The sequence below is a fragment of the Ruditapes philippinarum genome, unplaced genomic scaffold (genome assembly GCF_026571515.1).
Source record: "Ruditapes philippinarum isolate M1 unplaced genomic scaffold, ASM2657151v2 ctg828_1_1_1_1, whole genome shotgun sequence".
NCBI classification, from domain to species: Eukaryota; Metazoa; Mollusca; class Bivalvia; order Venerida; family Veneridae; genus Ruditapes; species Ruditapes philippinarum.
Window position 1 is genome coordinate 264,105 of NW_026852744.1, and position 19,826 is coordinate 283,930.

A 19,826-nucleotide genomic window follows, 5' to 3' on the forward strand; every position below is an offset into this window, starting at 1 on the left:
TAAATCAATTGCAGATTTCATTGAACTTACACGGTCCCGAAATGAATACAATTCAAAGCACATATTTTGATTCCTACTTGTGATTCTAGTATACCTTTCAATTCCTACTAAAACTGTAATTATGGGTGCCGTTATATTACAACAATCTTTCACATTTGCATTATAAATACATTATAACATATCCAAGAAGGCGGTGGCTAATGGGCTAATTGTGTAAATTGTAATTATTTACAATCTATACGAGTATATCTCTCTGGTAGCCTTGTTGTGCGGAGACTGGATATCCGTCTCCATCGCACATCCCCATGTTGGAGTCCGAGGTGGCTGGGGAACCCGGGAGACGAATTTTTCATATATTTATCATGGATTCCCAAACCAAAAAACGAAAATCGCAAGAAGATTCAATTTGTAACGATTCAGTTGATGGAAGTTTTCCCCGTTTTCTGATAATTAAATCAAACAGCTCAAAATCACTAACTGAACTTAGCCCTTTCATTATAGAAAAACAACTTTCAGCTTTAATTGGTACGCCTAAATCTGTCAAGAAACTCCGCAATGGTGGACTCTTGATAGAGGTAGAGCGAAAGCAACAAGCAGAAAATATTTTGAAATGCACAACTTTCTTCAATATCGATTCAACTGCCACGCCTCACCAGTCTCTGAACTCCAGCAAGGGCGTTATCAAATGTGCTGACCTTGCTGGAATGGCAGAGAATGATATTGCTGAAGAGTTAAAATCGCAGAAGGTTTCAAATATCAAGCGCATTTATTCTACAGGAGATGGTAATAAAGTGCCAACGAATAGCCTTATAGTTACATTCTCTACACCCATTCTTCCATCATCGATTCGAGTAGGTTACCTTAAAGTTCGCGTTGTGGTTTACATTCCAAACCCAATGCAATGTTACAAATGCTTCAAATTTGGTCATCATGAATCAAATTGTGCAAGGCAGACTATTTGCCGCAGATGCAGTTCAAACCATGACAAAAATGAGACTTGTAACGTCCCTGTCAAATGTGCCAACTGTGGAGGAGAGCATTACGCCACCTCCCGGTCATGCCCCTTGTGGTTAAAGGAAAAAGAAATTCTACGTCAGAAGTATACGCAAAATATTTCCTTTCAAGATGCACGAAAGCTTGTTGAATCACAAGGACCAAAACAACTGTCGTATTCAGCTGCAGTTACAAAGTCTGTTAAGATGGTTGACTCTGCAGTACAGGTCAACTTATGTCAATGCCCCCCAATTAAGTTACCATTACCTTCAAAGCATACAGCTTCACAAGGTAAGCAGTCTACCTCTGTGCAGACTCAGTCACCATTAAAGTCTTCTCCAAAGAAGCAAACCGCAAGCATTCAAATAGCATCTTCTGAGAAAGTTATTCAAAAACAATCCCCTAAAGAGCGAATTGTCATTACAGATCGGTTGAAAAAAGCAATGCGGAACCCGATCAACACAGAAAATCGGTTCGATCCACTTCACGACACCCAATTGATGGAGGATGAGGATCTATACCTCTCCCCTCCTCCAACTCCGAATAGCAGAAGTCCAATAAAGTTTCCTAAATGATATAAATTTTCTTTAAAATGGATAATAGAAGTCATTCTATCCTACAATGGAATTGCCGTGGTCTAAAGTCAAATTATAATGATCTACTTCTACTTTTATCAAAATTATCTCCAAATGTGTTATGTCTTCAGGAGACCCTGTTATCTCCTAAAGATAATATCTCTATAAAAGGTTATACACTATATAACTATATATGCACTAGTAATGCCAGAACATCAGGTGGTACAAGCATTGCTATCGCAAATTGCGTTCCACAAAAAGAACTAAAACTTAATACAAGATTACAAGCCACAGCTGTGCAGGTGACCTTACATCGACCTCTAACAATTTGTTCTCTATACCTTTCTCCAAATATAACGGTAACAAGTGATGAACTTGAGAGTATTGTTCGACAATTACCATCACCTTTCCTTCTCTTAGGCGACTTTAATGCTCATAATCCTATGTGGGGCAGTACATCTACAAATAACAAGGGTAATATAACTGAAAAATTGATAGATAACTTTCAGCTTTGTTTATTAAACAATCGGTCACCTACATATTTACATCCAGCTACAGGTACGTTTTCTTGCATCGACCTCTCGATTGTCCACTCTGCTATATTCTTGGACTTCGATTGGAAAGTGTTAGATGACCAGTACGGCAGTGATCATTTTCCATTGTTACTTACATCAAATGACTCTATACCAGATGAAAGACGTCAATTTTTTAAATTTAAGAAAGCAGATTGGGAAACATTTTCTAGGCTCTGTTCCATTGATCTAACAAAAAATGAATTTAATTTCACTTCTGCTGATATAGCTGAAACGTTTTCTTCAGCATTACATGCTATTGCCTGCAAAGTTGTTCCATTAACAAAAAATAATAGTAACAAAATCAAAAAGCCATGGTTTAACGATGAATGTAAAAAAGCTGTTCGCATACGTAAAGCTTCACTAAAAAGGTTTGAACATCGCCCTACAACAGAAAACCTTGAAAATTATAGAATATTTAGAGCTAAAGCTAGAAGATCAATTCGTTTGTCTAAACGCAAATCCTGGCAATCATATGTTTCAAATATTAATTCAAATACTCCTATTAAGAAAGTCTGGGATGCAGTACGGAAAATAAGTGGTAAGTATAAAAAGAGTACAATTGTTCACTTAAAAACTGGTGATGGCCAATATGCCAAAACAAAAACGGATATTGCGGAAACTTTGGCTAAAACATTTGAAAAGAACTCTTCTTCAAACAATTATTCAAATGAATTTCAACAACACAAATGTAAAGCTGAGAAAGAACATATTAATTTTACTTCAAGAAATGACGAAGACTATAATTCCCTTTTCTCTATTGACGACTTAATTTATTCAATTAAAACTGCAAAAGACAGTGCTGCAGGCCCGGACGAAATTTACTACCAGTTTCTTAAACACCTACCGCCCCAATCTCTTGACTTGCTTCTTGAAATTTTTAACAGAATTTGGGTTTCTGGTGAATTTCCTAACACTTGGAAAAATGCGTTGGTTATTCCTATCCCTAAACCTGGAAAAGATTCAACTGACCCTACAAATTATCGCCCAATTTCACTGACAAGTTGCCTCTGCAAAACATTCGAAAGAATGATAAATAATCGGTTAGTTTGGTATCTAGAAAATAATGGAATTATTACTAATTTTCAGTCAGGTTTTCGTAAACAGCGAAGTACAAACGATCATCTTGTACGACTTGAAACTTTTATTAGAGAAGCCTTTGTAAATAAACAACACCTGGTATCAATTTTCTTTGATCTTGAGAAGGCTTACGATACTACTTGGAAATATGGTATCCTAAAAGATCTAAAGGATGCTGGACTTAAAGGCAGACTTCCTCTTTTCATTTCTGGATTTTTAAACGATAGGCACTTTAAAGTAAGACTTGGATCAACTTTTTCTGAGGATCACCAACAAGAACAAGGTGTTCCTCAAGGAAGCATACTTTCTGTTACACTTTTTGGCCTTAAAATAAACAATATTGCTAGCGCTCTTACACCAGGCATAGATTGTTCTCTATATGTAGACGATTTTCTTATCTGCTATCGATCGAAAAGTATGAGAACAATTGAACGGCAACTTCAACAAAATTTAGATAAAATTCAGAAGTGGGCAATAGAAAATGGGTTTAAATTTTCAAAGTCAAAAACTCAATGTGTTCATTTCTGCCGATTGCGAAAACAACATAATGACCCTGAACTTTACATATCTGGTTCTAAAATTCCAGTAGTTGATGAAGCTAAGTTTCTAGGAATTATATTTGATAAAAAACTTTCTTTTATACCACATATTAAACATTTGAAAACTAAATGCCTAAAAGCTTTAAATTTACTTAAGGTTTTATCAAGTACAAATTGGGGATCAAATTCTTCCACATTACTGAAATTATACAGAAGTCTTATCCGATCAAAATTAGATTATGGTTCTGTAGTATATGGGTCCGCAAGAAAATCATATCTTCAAATGCTAGATAGCATTCATCACCAGGGTTTACGTTTAGCTTTAGGTGCTTTTCGCACTTCACCTGTAGAAAGTCTATATGCGGAAGCTGGGGAACCATCGCTTTATCTTCGTCGTAAAAAAACTATCACTTCAATATGCAACTAGAATTTCATCTAATAGGAAAAATCCAGCTAAAAATATTATTTTCAAACCAAGTTATACTGAAAAATTTGTTAGCAAACCAAAGGAAATTAAACCATTAGGCCTTCGTTTAAAAGAAGATTTAGATAAACTTAAAATTAATCCAGACAGTATCCTTCAAAATGACGATGAGGATGTTCCACCTTGGAGTTATAATTCCCCGGAAATAAATATTAACCTTTCAAATATAAAAAAGGCATCAAATTCACCTGAATATTTCAAAGAGAAGTTTCTAGCAATTAAGGGAGAACATGAAGATTTTATACATATTTATACGGACGGTTCAAAAGAAGGTTGCAAAGTAGGTGCGGCTGTGTTTGAAAATAATTTTACATCTAGTATGAGGTTACCAGATAATGCATCAATTTTTACTGCTGAAGCAAAAGCTATCGATTTAGCATTGTCATACATAGCACAGCATACCCACGATAAATTTGTGATATTTTCTGACTCGCTTTCTGTTTTAATATCCATTAAAAATAAAAAATCTGACAATATCATGGTAAAGAAACTTCTTTTGCAATTTCATGATATACTAAAAACAAAATATGTTAAATTATATTGGATTCCAAGCCATGTAGGAATACGAGGAAATGAAAAAGTAGATGCTATAGCTAAACAATCATTAAATTTTCAAAAAACTGACTTATTGTTACCTGCTTGTGATTTTAGACCGGCTATAAATAAACTCGTATCATCTGAATGGAAAGCAAATTGGGACAATGCCGTTTTTAATAAACTTCACGATATAAACCCATCTCTTGATATGTCACCATCTCTATCTCTGTCAAACCGCCGTGATCAAACAGTTCTTCTTCGATGCCGAATTGGACACACTAAAATTACCCACTCTTATCTCCTCACAAATGACAACACCCCTTTCTGTGTAGGTTGTAATGAAAATTTTACTGTCAAGCATTTTCTTCTTGAATGTCATGATTTTTCACAGGCCCGTAATAGATTTTATTCTGTAAATTCACTCAAAGAACTTTTTAATACAATTCCATCAAAAAACATAATTGATTATTTAAAAGAGATAAACTTGTATTCTAGGATCTAATTGGCTCATTTCTATTGTCATTTACAATGTTTTACATAATATTTTAAGCCTATTATAGCATTCGGCACGATATGGCCAGTTATGTGTTGACGTGCCGTAAAAATCCAAACAAACAAACAAACTAAAATATACATGGTAGTTGTAAATGTCTCTTATGCTGGTGCTTAAAGGCGTGAAATGTGTAACACTTTTACTTTGTCTCTCTTGAACAGACTCTTGAACTTTCACATAACATTTTGTTTTCATCGCTTCGAGGAATCACCCCTTTTCTAGATTTTAATAATGCAGACCAGTTTACTTTCTAAAAATAAAAAATAAAACAGAACGCCCAAACCGCGCCCCCTAGCACCAGCTTAAGCAGAATAAAACATTAAAACATGAGAATGATGAAATTTTGAATTTATAATTTTAAAGATAAAGCTGTCATTAAAATACATGGCATTTTCCTAAATTATAGCTTTCTTTTCTACTTTTCAAGATTAAAGCAAAATACTTATTCTTAAAATGTCTATAGCAGGAAAATCTAGTATCCATTTAAGGTCCATTATGAAATGTTTTATTCATTTCTCACTCGTTTTTATGCTTTTGGTGTCCTGTTAAATTTTTTAAAAAAGTTAATCTCTGGCCAATTACCTAAACAATTGTTAGCTACTTTTTCCTTTTTGCAATTTGTACAATTATAGTGATATTGAGTAATGTGTATGGAAGTCAAAATAATGCTTTGTTTTCATTTTTCTATATAACATATAATTCCGCTTTTAGCGCTTCTTTCCTCAGATGAAGCGCATATTATGTGCTTTTAACCTTTGTTTGAACGTTATGAAACTGTTGTATCATAGTTTAGAGATATTTCTATTGAAAATATCTGAGACTTAAATGCACAGTGCGTTAACTTGAGTGAAGGCACAAGTTAGCCCCCTAGTACAAATCAGATAGCCTCGTGCAATGATGGTCTTTCTATAAAATGTTTGCCCTTTTAAAAAAAGATAGAAGTCGTTTCTGAGGCATTGTGTGCCTTTTATAGAATAAGCATATTTCTGAATGGTCATTATGAACTTAATGTTCGAATAATTGTAATATCGATAATCATATCCAAAAAAGAACATAAATGTATGATATTTAAATTTAATTATTTGTTTAGCTAACCTTTGATAAAAGCTTTATGTAAGTAAATTTTAATACAGCAAGCTAAATAAATACAAGTCATAGACTATATTCCCAATAACTGGATACATTACGTTGCCATTTATTCTATGCATTAAAATCTGATGGCCTGTTTTCGCAATGTTTATGTTACATCAAACATGTCAGGTAAACGATAACAAATGTTTTGATTTTGTATTTGTTAAACATATGTAAACATATAAAAATAACAAAACCGGGTAAGATACAAGATAATATTTGCATCGCAATAAACATCTCTTAACACTTCATTAATCCAAATTATTTATGTTATTCATTCAAATGATGAATATTAGAAATTTTTAGTTCAGTTTTCCCGAGATAAACGAAATAATTTCCAAATGGATGTATCACGAAACTAAATTCATTCAGAGTTTCTTGATCCGACAGTAGAAAATCATTTTTGAAAAATTGATTACGATATGTAATACGTGATTAGAAATTGGCCTTGATAAATGAATATGTAATCAGGACAGACGTCCTGACAAGGTTTGTCATTTTGTGCCATTCATTATTTCAAGCACGAAAGCTCATGATTGTCATATTCATTAGAATTCGTTTTGACGAAAAAATGAAAATGTAATGTTTGAAATAATATGACCTAAATTATTAAAATGACTTTTCAACATCTAAACTTGAAAAACCCTACATGTTGAAGAACATCAAACAACCTTGTTACATGTATCTATCTATCTATATATTAAATATTTACTAACGTAAAACATTATTATACGAAACTTCGATTCATGCTTTTTTTAAAATAACGAGAAAAAAAAACATTGAATTAAAGAAAACTGCCTGACATGTTGCTGATTCGGTGTTTACGCATTTTCATGGACACCAGCTTTAAATGCAGTCTGCAGTGCTTTTAAATGAAAACGATTGTTTAAAATAAATGAAATAGAACATTGAATTGAGAATAATGTTGGTGCTATATTGTCCTCTCTGTTGTTTAATTATTACTAGTATATAAAAATACTTTAGGCAAAGGCCAGTATACAGAGAAAAAATGTGAAGAAGATATGCAATCCTTGTATATTATATAAATGAAACAAATGAGCTATTAAATCATCGTATGAGAGTTATTTTCTTATTTATCTTATTACATTAAAATTTTACGCTTTTCATAAATAAAGAATATGGTTTTACAATATTGACGTAAGGGTTTAAATAATTCCAAACTTTATTCTGTTTATTTCATTTTAATGCTTGTGATCAATAAAGTAAATGATGGCGGTTATACTAAGTTGTATTATAAGCAATTTCATATTGTTTCAATATTTGTTTTCAGATAAAGGCAATGTCAAGAAACAGACGTTATAGAAGAAACCAACAAGATATCACTCTATACGTGAATGAAAATTGTATCGATTGCCTGTCAAACTTTATTTTATCATGTTTTGCTTATTTATTTTTGTTGTTGTTTTTTTCTATTTAGCAATTAACAAACTTATCTTGAACAATAGATTACACATGTATCATACTAAAAATAAATAATAAATAAGTGACGACCAAATTTTCATTTGTATTTTAAAGACGCAAAAAGAAGAAAATTAAAAGATGATTAAATAGGCGACGTTTAAGTTCTTTTCAATAAATACAGGATTTGTTTTTATCGATTGAAACTAGTATGAAAATAAATATTTCGCGAATATTTAAATATTCGAACTTTCATGCCACAATGTGAAAATTAATTAATTCCGTAGGTACAGAAAAAAGGTGAATTTTCTGTTTATTCTGTTTTTTCGACATTTAAATTTGAAATACTTCTAATTTCGTGATTTGGCTGATTTAAGAAGAATGTTTTCCGGCAAGACACCAGTGAAAATACGGAAATATGTTGAAACAGAAAAAGTAAAAACAAACTACTCATTTTCATGTTATCCATATTTCTCAATATTTCCGAACTTATATTAAGGATATTTAATAATATAATGAAAAGATGATATCAAGGACTTTTTTATATAATTACATGATTAATTTCATCGAGTGGTATGAAAATAATTATTTCACAATTTGTTATAAACACGGATAAGATATAATTGATTGGATAATCATGAAATTAAATCCCGTAATTTTGGAAAAATAATATTTATTTTTTTGTTTATTAAATTCGTTTTCTTTATTTAAAATTATAACAGTCCCATTTTTGGCCGGGTTGCACTGGTGCAAACCCGGGTTATAGTATGGTGAATGTTGGGCGGGCGGCGGGTGGGCGGGGAAAAAACTTTCGTAACAGTTTTCTCAGCAAGTACTAATCATAGCCTTTTGATATTTGGTATACAGCATCAACACATTGTCCCATACTGTGGGATTCGATTTCAGGTCTGTCGCTCATCTACTTCCTGTTTGCAGACTTAGTTAAATTTTCAACATTAATGGTCAATAGTAGGAAATTTTCGTAACAGTTTTCTCAGCAACTACTAATCATAGCCTTTTGATATTTGGTATACAGCATCAACACATGGTCCCATACTGTGGGATTCGATTTCAGGTCTGTCGCTCATCTACTTCCTGTTTGCCGACTTAGTTAAATTTTCAACATTAATGGTCAATAGTAGGAAATTTTCGTAACAGTTTTCTCAGCAACTACTTATCACAGCCTCTTGATATTTGGTATACAGCATCAACACATGGTCCCATACTGTGGGATTCGATTTCAGGTCTGTCGCTCATCTACTTCCTGTTTGCAGACTTAGTTAAATTTTCAACATTAATGGTCAATAGTAGGAAATTTTCGTAACAGTTTTCTCAGCAACTACTAATCATAGCCTTTTGATATTTGGTATACAGCATCAACACATGGTCCCATACTGTGGGATTCGATTTCAGGTCTGTCGCTCATCTACTTACTGTTTGCCGACTTAGTTAAATTTTCCACATTAATGGTCAATAGTAGGAAATTTTCGTAACAGTTTCTCAGCAACTACTAATCACAGCCTCTTCATATTTGTTATACAGCATCAACACATGGTCCCATACTGTGGGATTGGATTTCAGGTTTGTCGCTCATTCACTTCCTGTTTGCAGACTTAGTTAAATTTTCAACATTAAATTTTGACATAATTAATGATCAATAGATAGTAGGAAATTTTCGCAACAGTTTTCTCAGCAACTACTTACCACAGCCTCTTGATATGTGGCTCACAGCATTGACATGACTGTGGTCCGATATTGTGGGATTCCATTTCAGGTCTGATGCTCATTCTTTTCAGGTTTACCAACTAAGTTAAATTTTCAACATCAATGGTCAGACAGTGGTAGAAAATTTAAGTAACATCACAGCCTCATGATATTTTGTATACATATGCAACCCGGCCTTTTCTGTCTTTGACCCATTTTTATTTATTTAATATGTTTATTAATGAAAGAAGTAAAGACACGAATGAAAGAACGGAAAATATGATAGACGGCAGTAAAAGTAATCTTATACAGAGAAATATATTGAAAATGAAAATATGCATTTCATTGATGAATACATCTGAATATTTTTTCATAAGTGTATAATTAATGAAACATATACTTTACACTACATTTAAAGTATAGAATAAACAACTACAACTTCATAAGAATAAAAAAATAAAGATCAGCATGCCTATCAATTTGTTATGTTTTCAATTTACTTAAATAATAATACGTGTACGGTTGTTTGATAAACATATGTATGTTGTAAAAAATAAGTTGAAATAGTTTACAGATAAAGGTCAACAGTTTTATATAAACCATTATCATATTATTTATTGAATTTAAATTATTATTGGATGTATTTTTTTGTTTCTACTTTATATTCTCAAATAAAAGTATGAAAACATGTATCGAAAATTAACAGACATTTCCGTTATTTTATAACCCTCCTTTTTCATATCTAAAAAATATATTGGCTGTCTACAATTAATTAAAACGGCTTTTGTAATCCAAAATATTCTTCTACATGTATTCATCAAATAGCTCCGAAAATAGATTTCCAACATAATCTTCAGAAAATAAACTCGTAAAAAATGTAATGGAATATTATCCACAGAACGGACAGGTACCAAGCGTTTCGTATGAGGTTTAAAAGATAGGGGAATTATTCCCCTATGTCAGCCAACACTCTATCTCTCTCTGTGCATGTAAATTTGTTGTCGAAAAAGTGCCTTTAGGTCGACCCCCGGAAAAAGAACATCTGGAATTTCCTTTTTTATTCTGGAACGCATTTAGTATTCATATAATCATTATAATAATAATAATAATAATAATAAGCATAATGATTATTATTTTTTTAATACTATTATTATTAATATTATTATTATTTTTATCATTATTATTACTATTATTATTATTATTATTATTATTATTATTATTATTATTATTATTATTATTATTTTGTGTTTATGACAATACCTAAGCATCACAATGACATATTTCTTTACAAACTGAGTATTATGTAAATAAATTAAAATTGAAACCAAATATTATAAAACTTGTTTGTCTATGTGTTTTTATGCAATTCAGTGTAACATTCCATATACAGGTGAATAAATAAATGATAACATTAATTTATAACATCTTGTAATGAATCAATTATGTTTATAGTTCCCTTACTCGTTGGTTTATTTGATACATTTTAAGTATTATTATAATTATCAGTATTACTGTGATTTTAACCCTGACACCTTAGATCTTTATCATGCCTAAATATGTGTTATCTCTGTAAATCTCACTATAGACGTAAACGTATCACAGTTTTATAGCAACTCGAATATTTCGAACACTTGTAGTATAATTTTAAATGCCGAGCGCACTAAGTAGATAAGAAAAAAATGTAATAACCTATTAGAACTACTTTGGTTAATGTCGTAATATAACTAGAGTTTTGATAATATTTGATGATATTGTTCTTTTTACATAAATTTTAAGGATTGCTTAGTTCAACATTAATAAGGATTATGAGAAATCACGGACCAATTTTTAACTGGCAAGTTGTAGCGAAGTTTATTGTAGTTTTCTTTACACTAACTTCTCAATTGATATATGTTGAAAGTGTGGGGTGTGAGCAAGAAGGTGTGTGCGCATGTGTTTTTGAAAATGGAAGCAGAATTGACCTGGCTGAACTTGGAAGTAATACAGGAGTACCTTTGTAAGTTGCAATTTATTTACTTGATAAAATAGAGAGTAAAATAAATGAAAGAGATAATATTTAAGTCACAATTAAGCATATATGTTTCAAAACGTTTTTTCTTTGTTTTGTTTTGAGTATAATAATTTATTTGATTATTTATTCATTCATTTATTTGGTCATAAGCCAATTTACATAACGTTGAAGATATATAACGATCTAATTATACATAATTTATTATACTCGTACAAAATATTTTATGTTGCCTTGTGTAGAAATAATAACATTGCTAAGCTTTGATTCGCAAATAAATTAGCGAGCTCTTGCTATTTTTATACTTTTTACCAGAATAAAGGATTTAAAAGGAGATGGAGACTACATGTACTCATTCAACCCGTGCTTTCCGTTTAACGAGGGAACTTGTCTTAATGTAGCTGTATGTATTTTCGTTTAAAATAGGTTCTTGAAATTTACTTACTTCGATTACAAAAATTGTGGTCCACTTTATCTTATGATTACATTTGGTTGAAGAAACGGTTTAAATGTAAACTGTCACAAATTCAGTTTGAAGTTCTGTGTATAATGATTTTAATCTAATATTTTGTAAGAAGTAAAAATGCTAATTTGTTTGTATCATCATATATTATTGGGTAAATAAACATGTATAAAAACGGCAAACCTTTAAACATTAACCTCATCTACGAACTATAGACATAGACTGGCAAGAAATATATTACTTTTGAAGTCTTTTTCAGGGTTGTCAAACTAGCGATTTTGATTTGTTTTACGCGATTGGAGATGCCAGCAGCGGTCTTCTGACGTTTAACATTTCGTCTGGTTATTTAGTGGGTAGATATACCAGTACTGATGAGCTTGGAGTAAGGTATATGTTTTATTGTTTCTAACGCAAACGTTTTGCTATATAGTCTTATGTGACGTCATATGTTATCGTCTGGTTATTTGGCGGGTAGATATACCAGCACCGATGAGCTTGGAACAAGGTATATGTTTTTATCACATACCCGTGTAAATTTTGCGACTCCGTCAAAATTTAAACGGCCGTGCTTATATGTTTACGTGACTTTATTTGCGTAATATCAATAAAGTGTATGGACGTGCCAAATGCTAGCGCTACACTGTAGGCGCATCAAGGAAAAATAATTATTATTCACTGCAAACAGTCTTTATTTTGGATATGTGATGAATAAAATATAATAATTTTTGAATTAAATAACATTTTGCTCGCAAGAGGCGCGTATAGCATTATTTTTTCAACTCGTTCAATAAATTCTGTATTGAGCCTTCACTAATTCAATATCCTCTTTTAATTATATCTCATGTAAACTTTTAACTACAAAGTCTAAAATGACGTCACAAGGTAGGTATCGCCTTGTTCTTTAGTGGGACGATATGCCATACAGAAGAGCTTGGAGTAACGTATATGTTTTATTATACCTCACGTAAACTGTTTACTATATAGCCTTATGTGACTTCACATGGTGTTATTTCGATCTATGATTCTTGAAATGAATATTACCCTGTAAATAATTCTTTGCAATATTTCCCAGTGACGAGTAATCCATACGGACTTAAGAAAATGTAATGTTCTAGTTTTCTCCCCTGATAAAAAGGCGATGGTGAATGGAGTAATAATAGTAAAAAAATGACATTAAAATATTGGTTCGCTATAATAACTCATTCATTCCCACCAAGGGTGTTTTTCAGTTCTCGGGTTGTTAATGTGCACTATCTAAACGTGTCTTCGAAATATCCTTAACATTTGAACCTCCTTGCCTCTAAAGAGACCAAAATATCAAAGTGAAAAAGAATTTAGTACATGTAGTAATTTATCAATATGCAATAAACATATTTATGTCAAAGCTTGTCAATTTGATTGAACTTGTCCATAAGAAATTGCAATAATTAGTAACAATATTCTTCAGCAGAACTTCATATGTCTCCTTCATATGTGACGCAACAGCAGAAACACCAAAGTTAGAGGTCATTGGCGAAACATCACTACGTACTTATGTATGTCATTTTTGTATCCAGAACTAACTATGCATATAACGACTGTTTGTGTATGAAAGTATTTCAAATATATTTCAATTGAATCCATATAACTCATTTTCATCATGTTGGTGAACAATATATGGTGAACAAAAATATTGAAATAAATAAAGACGTAAATCAGGTAAATTAAATGTAATATGAAAATAGTTCATAAATAAACATGCATCTAATTATGTTTACGTAAATTTGTGTCTACTTGTTTCAGATTTTTATGTATACAGTATATATTTTGGAATTAATTTCAGACATTTGCAATTACATCAAAGCATGCCTGTGTAGTGCATAAACCTACACCTCCGAAACCAACTAAAAGGTATGTTCATCTATAAAATATTCAAAAGGTTTTTTTTAATAGTTTAAAAAAATAATTCTCAAAAAAGCAGACAGTAAGGCTTTTTCATTATACCACATGTACAAACTCAATCAAACTGAGGCTGCAATTTTCGTGTTAATTTGATGTTTTTAATGCTTTCGAGGGATCACTGTTTTTTGGATATTTATTTATCACAACAGGAGTCATGTGCTGTATGGCAGCCGTAAAACGTTGCCCCATGCTTACCTTTATTGATGATTGATCTTTCTGGTTATAAAAATATAACTGACAGAAATTAATCAAGGCATATATGTATTCCACCAAGTTGTAAATAGGAATAAGAGTAAAAGAATTTATTGTATGATATATTACGTGCTTCTCAGGTATACATACTTAAATCATTTTGTCAGGAATATTTCGGATTTTTATTCTTCCACACTTATTTGAAAAGAATTGTAGTGCATATGGATCTTAATAATCAACGTCAAAATGCTTGTTTTGCAGCATTAGTGAAATATATGTTTTCTTTAAAATGTTTTTTTCCGAGAACGTGAATTAAAATGAATGATATAACATGAATTATGTACATGAATATTGTTTCTGTTTTCTATGATATTATATGTTTAACAGCTGCCATACAAACTACGGAGATTTTATCAAAAGATGTGAAATTGAGTACGATGGTCATGAGGAACCCGTGAAAGTTTTATTCATCCGAAACTGGAATGGCATATGTAAATTCCCGTCAAGCCAGGACATTGCTGTGACAATCTACTCGGAGAGTTCGACTTGTGCTGGCGTTGCCAATAGATGTCATCCTGCTCAGCCGTTCTCAGTCAATGGTGATGTTTGCAAAGAAATTCATAACTGAAACAGTTGCATTTTCAAAGCATAATATTTACACCTGAAAATAAGTTTAGCACACCCGGCATTTTGCCTCAATTTTGATATGACCACAACTGAAATTTTAAATGTTTTTGGGCAATGGTACAAACAACCTATAATCAACCTGCAACAACTGGAACAAGCTGTGCACCAAGAAAAAATATATATCTCTAAATTGCAATAGACGCCTTATTTGTAGAATGAGAAGAAGGGTTGATGCTATCATCCGGGCACGTGGTGATCACACACATTATTGTTATTAAAACCTTGGCTACTTAATGTATTTTTAGGTCGAATAATCGTCAACATTTATCAAAAATATCCTCCAGTAAATGTTCTGTAAACGCTCCAACAGCATTTTATAAACACTTACATTTTTAGTAAAAATCAACACATTTGCTAATGCCTCAATAATTTGATTAAACAAAGTAAACCCATAAATTTACTAGTTTATGAATACTAACTTTGTACCACTAATTATTTAATTACTATTTCTTAGCTCAATTAAGTCGTCATCTCATGACAGTGCTTTTAATAACAAGCAATTTCAAATTTTCGATGTATGCTTAACTTATTTCCAGGTGTATATATCTGTAGGGAATAATAGTTGTAAAACATTGTTTATCAAAGATTTTATGATATGATTACATTTCGATTTGAGTTTTGAAACATTATCAATTAGCGATTCTAGTTGTTTTTGCTTTCCTTTCTCTCCAGTAAAGACAGCTCGATAATGATTTCAATGTAAAATGATTTTCAAAGACGGTCGGCTGCACAAACTTTGCAGTAATGCTTTGAGCCGTCCGTGTAAATATTTTTCTTGATTTTTGAAGAAAAAAAATGAAAATTCGGGAAGAATTACATGAACATGTTTTTCTGAAAGTTGGAGACTAGAAATAACTTGCAAAGATTTGTAAGTTTAACGATTTGTGGAATTTTGAAGAATATATACAATGCTCATAAAACGTGGAACGAATATAGTTATAAATTTGGTAATAAAGCACCCATAAAGCACGCACACCCGCGCACGCAAACCATTTTGCGCACAGATACATCATTTGATCGGAAAAGATTTCCTTAAATCATTCAGAATGAGTAACAAATTATTTTAACCATATATCCTTGTATTTTCCCTAACTATTTTACATGAAGTACTTGTATGGTTGAGAACTGGACTGCTAAGATTTTTGTTTAAACGTCCGTTATCCTAGCATTGTTGCGCTGCGTTAAACTTCATTCAAACAATATTACTGTGCAAAATGTAATATTTTCTCATGTCAAATAAATTTAACACGATTTTAGAAGAAACTAATTTAAGTGTTTTTCCACAAAGCCTTGATAGCGCCTGAAACCCTTGACCTAGATAGAACTAATTACAGGAATCCAGTGTCAAACTTTGAGCGCATATAGAATGTAAACATACTGTGAAATGTGACGCCAGAAATCAATCTGGACTTTGTTATGCCGAGAAACAATAAAAGGACATGTCGAATGCTTAACGGCGACTATTGAAATAGTCAAAAAGCATGTAATCGAAATTATCTTTATTTGTCTTCATATTTGTTATGGTCTTAAGGTTAAATGTTGATCTGCATTAAAAGAAGAGACTATCATACATGACTATTAATTTATCCATCCGTGAAGAAAATGTCTTTCTTCTATTCATTCAATCCATTTTAACACACATTCTTTTACTTAACGACCATGTCCCGCTTTTCATTGAGTGGCACCAGAGTGGCACTTTAAATGTTCAAAGATCACCGCTGAATGAAGCCATTTGCTTCAACTTTGTTGTTTTGATTAACAAAATTATGCTTATTATTTGAGTGTTAGAACAATGGGACCTTTACGAAAAAATGTGTGATATCCCTAAAAAGTAGCAAACAGAATCAAAGGAACAAATTGAGATAGAAACACAATTTATTTATCATAGTAATACTTTAAAACATTGGTACACTTACCCTAAAACGGAACATGATACATGCAGTCCGACATTTTACAAGATTTAAATAATGAACGATCCTATGTTAAAAATATTACGTAATACACATTTCTTAATGTTTTATGCATTGAGAATAATTAATGCAGTGTTCTTAAATATTCTTTTAACAAGTCTGAAAGCCATATAATGGAAAGACTGTTTTTCATGCGTGAAAGTTAAAAAGTTTCTGGAAAATGTATATGGTTAACAAAAGTACATAATGACGTTGTTTAGTTAGTTTCCCTGCTCATTTAAATATTAATACAAGGAGAACCACCAGATGTTTCTTCCATGAAAAATAATGCTCGAAAATCGCTTCAATGCCTTTGTGTAATGATAATCTACACCAAAAATATATAACTGCATTACTGCGTACTCCTTGGATAAGAAATAAATTTATGTACAATTTTGCCTTATCGAATTAATAACTTATGCATAATCTATGTTTATATATGTCCCAATGTTGTGTTGTATTGTTTCACGCCTTTTTGACTTAAGTACTTTAAAATATAGGTACAGCTAGATGTTAACATTTTGTACGAAAATAAATGTTTGCTAAGGTTGAGAGTTACAAGTAAATATAACTGACAGCAAAAGCGAAGTTATTTAAACTGTTTTATGTATAAGAACGCCAGAGAAGCTGTTTGTTGCGTATGTGATGCTTTCGTATAATTGGTCACTGTTTGCACAGCCAGCTGTACATTTTACCAAAACTTCGTTTCCTTTTTCAACCGCCGTGATTGCATCAATTGTGTAACATTTCTCCCAGACGTTTTCACCTATACCTGCCTTAGAAACAATTGAATCATTCACGACAATTCCAATACTAACCCAAACACTTTTTTTCAAACACACTTGTGCGGTAAACAGATATAATCCACTAACGGGTGCTACAAACATGCCATTGTCTTTGTTATAAGAATCGCCAGTGTTTAGAATGATATTTGAGTAGACAATCACCTTGTTGTTTCCCAACGATATGTCATTAGCCTTGTTAGCTTTGAATGCAATAATTGGCGTCAATACCAGTTCTGAAAGTATATAACATATGCAACAACTTAAAATGCAACGTGTCTTAATGTAACATACATTTTTTATTTTTATCTAATATCACACTTTTATTTAAACATTTTGTATTGAATTAAATGCTCCCCGAGATAATAAAACAATTTTGGCTATCTTGGAAAATTGCACTCATCTGTGATTTATAAGTCCATTAAAATAAAAGAAGTTACTGTTAAATAGTAAGCTAATTGGCTCCAAAACAAAGTCAAGTATCATTTAATTTAAGATCAAATAAAAGAAATATAAAAGAAAATTTTTGTAAGCTTTTGTCAGCCTGTGTAGGAACAGAAAGCAACAATTTAAAAAAGGTCATACTTAGAAACAACAATGTGTTTGTAAGCAATTAAAATATATTTAAAAGGTACGTATCAACCAGTTTCATCATGGATTATATTACCAATTTTAGTGAACAAAGTTAACAAAACAATTACGTTAAGTTCCGAACTTTCAAAGCAAGGTATTCACATTGACAAAATGACGTATAAGAAAGCAATATTATGTGTTAAACGTAAAACTGATTTTATTGACCTGTCAATTATGAATACATTTTTGTCCGTGTCGTTTACGAGCAGTAAAATGGAGTATTTAACTTAACGTAACGTAAAGATCGTCGTAACATCCGCAATAGCAAATTTGGTTAAGTGATTGCCTCATATGCGAGACGTCTGTGGTTCGATTCCTACTGTTGCCATTGTTTTAACCCTACACGTTCTGTATATTTCAATGACCGAGTGCTTGCATAATTGTCTACACAGATACGAAGCAACTGGGAAACAATAGTTTGTGTTGATTTTCAATGTGTTTTATGGCATTCAAATAACATTGACTGATTTTGATCCGAATGAATTCAAATATTAATTCTTAAAACGTGTTGATTTAAAACAGTATAGAGATTACCAAAATGAGCGCAAAATTATGAAAACAAAACGAACAACTAAAACAAAACAATCCTAGTTTCAATAGTGTTGAAAATATAAATAAGAGAAAACATGGACCTACGCGGTCTCAATCTTGCAAACTAAATGGCCTTAGTTTTTTTGTTTTGTTCATTGTATCAGATACTAACTTATGATAATTATGTAAATATTATTTTTGCATCGATAAATATAAAAATATTACAATTAAACAAGGATATACTTCATGCATCACAAAAAACAAAAACACTGCACAACCAAACGAAATTTAACCATTTATATTACCCTGTATTTTCTGAACTTCTTTTGAAAAGTTATCCATTTTTTCGTCAATCCTCTTCAGCTCCTCGTCCATTTTTGTCTTCAGCACTTCAATATCACCTTCTTTTTTCATAAGATCCTTAATGTATGCACTTCTTTCCGTTTTCAGTTTCTCTAAAGCATCGAGCACTCGTTGCTCCGTAAGTCGCATATCACTATTCATATTCTCAACTTTTATTTCCTGTCTAATCATTTTTTCTAGAGTCTGTTCTTCGTAGTGAAATTTGGAGCAGGTTGGCTCTGCAACAGATGTCATACTAGAATGTAAAAGCAAAATCACTATAAATATAGAACGATCCATCTCTATGCTCTTCTACTCGAAAACTGATTTTCTACCAGCCTCAAATCTCCAACAGCAAAATTCTGCTGAGAAAGGGGTGTATCAAAGATAATAATAAGCAAATTCCGTTCAATATACCCAGGCTTTCTGTTATCGTTTGGAGCTGCTGTTAATTGTTCGTTCCGAAATATTATGTTGTTGCATGTAGTAAAACAATTTTATTGCATACCAAATAGCTTCCTGAAAACTTTCAACTGATCATCAATCTGTCAATTCTTTTGTTTGCGTACGCCAGTCTGCCATTTTGAAAAAAAAACGGATCATATGAACATTTAGAAAGTACTTAAAAATAAGCTGAAAAGATAAAAATATCAGTTTGACCTCAAGGTCAATACCATACATGATTCAAAATCAATTTAGATTGATATTCAT

At 31.7% G+C, this 19,826-nt stretch overlaps 2 protein-coding genes across 3 annotated transcripts; one reads left to right on the forward strand and one right to left on the reverse strand.

The window, feature by feature from the left end:
• Positions 1-11,258: 11,258 nt before the first annotated feature.
• On the forward strand, positions 11,259-15,523 carry LOC132723154 (uncharacterized). Of its 2 annotated transcripts, none has more exons than XM_060707831.1 (6): positions 11,259-11,583; positions 11,911-11,998; positions 12,318-12,445; positions 13,506-13,593; positions 13,881-13,948; positions 14,579-15,523. In XM_060707831.1, the coding sequence occupies exons 1-6, from the start codon at positions 11,393-11,395 to the stop codon at positions 14,817-14,819; spliced, it is 804 nt and encodes a 267-aa protein (XP_060563814.1). In that variant the 5' UTR covers positions 11,259-11,392; the 3' UTR covers positions 14,820-15,523. The 2 variants fall into 2 exon arrangements, with proteins under 2 accessions (XP_060563814.1, XP_060563822.1); XM_060707839.1 differs by having other exon boundaries at positions 13,509-13,593.
• Positions 15,524-16,739: 1,216 nt separating this feature from the next.
• Positions 16,740-19,419, reverse strand: LOC132723169 (heavy metal-binding protein HIP-like). Its single transcript, XM_060707848.1, has 2 exons — positions 19,079-19,419; positions 16,740-17,845 (listed from the first exon to the last, which is right to left on the reverse strand). The coding sequence occupies exons 1-2, from the start codon at positions 19,413-19,415 to the stop codon at positions 17,421-17,423; spliced, it is 762 nt and encodes a 253-aa protein (XP_060563831.1). The 5' UTR covers positions 19,416-19,419; the 3' UTR covers positions 16,740-17,420.
• Between the last annotated feature and the right edge of the window lie 407 nt (positions 19,420-19,826).

Excerpts from the sequence above, each read along its gene's own strand:
- LOC132723154 (XM_060707831.1), top strand. The coding sequence starts at position 11,393 with ATGAGAAATCACGGACCAATTTTTAACTGGCAAGTTGTAGCGAAGTTT. Across the intron at positions 11,999-12,317 it reads GAACTTGTCTTAATGTAGCT|GGTTGTCAAACTAGCGATTT; the intron begins GTATGTATTTTC and ends AGTCTTTTTCAG. Across the intron at positions 13,594-13,880 it reads AAACATCACTACGTACTTAT|ACATTTGCAATTACATCAAA; the intron begins GTATGTCATTTT and ends AATTAATTTCAG.
- LOC132723169 (XM_060707848.1), bottom strand. The coding sequence starts at position 19,415 with ATGGATCGTTCTATATTTATAGTGATTTTGCTTTTACATTCTAGTATG. Across the intron at positions 17,846-19,078 it reads AGAAGTTCAGAAAATACAGG|AACTGGTATTGACGCCAATT; the intron begins GTAATATAAATG and ends ATATACTTTCAG.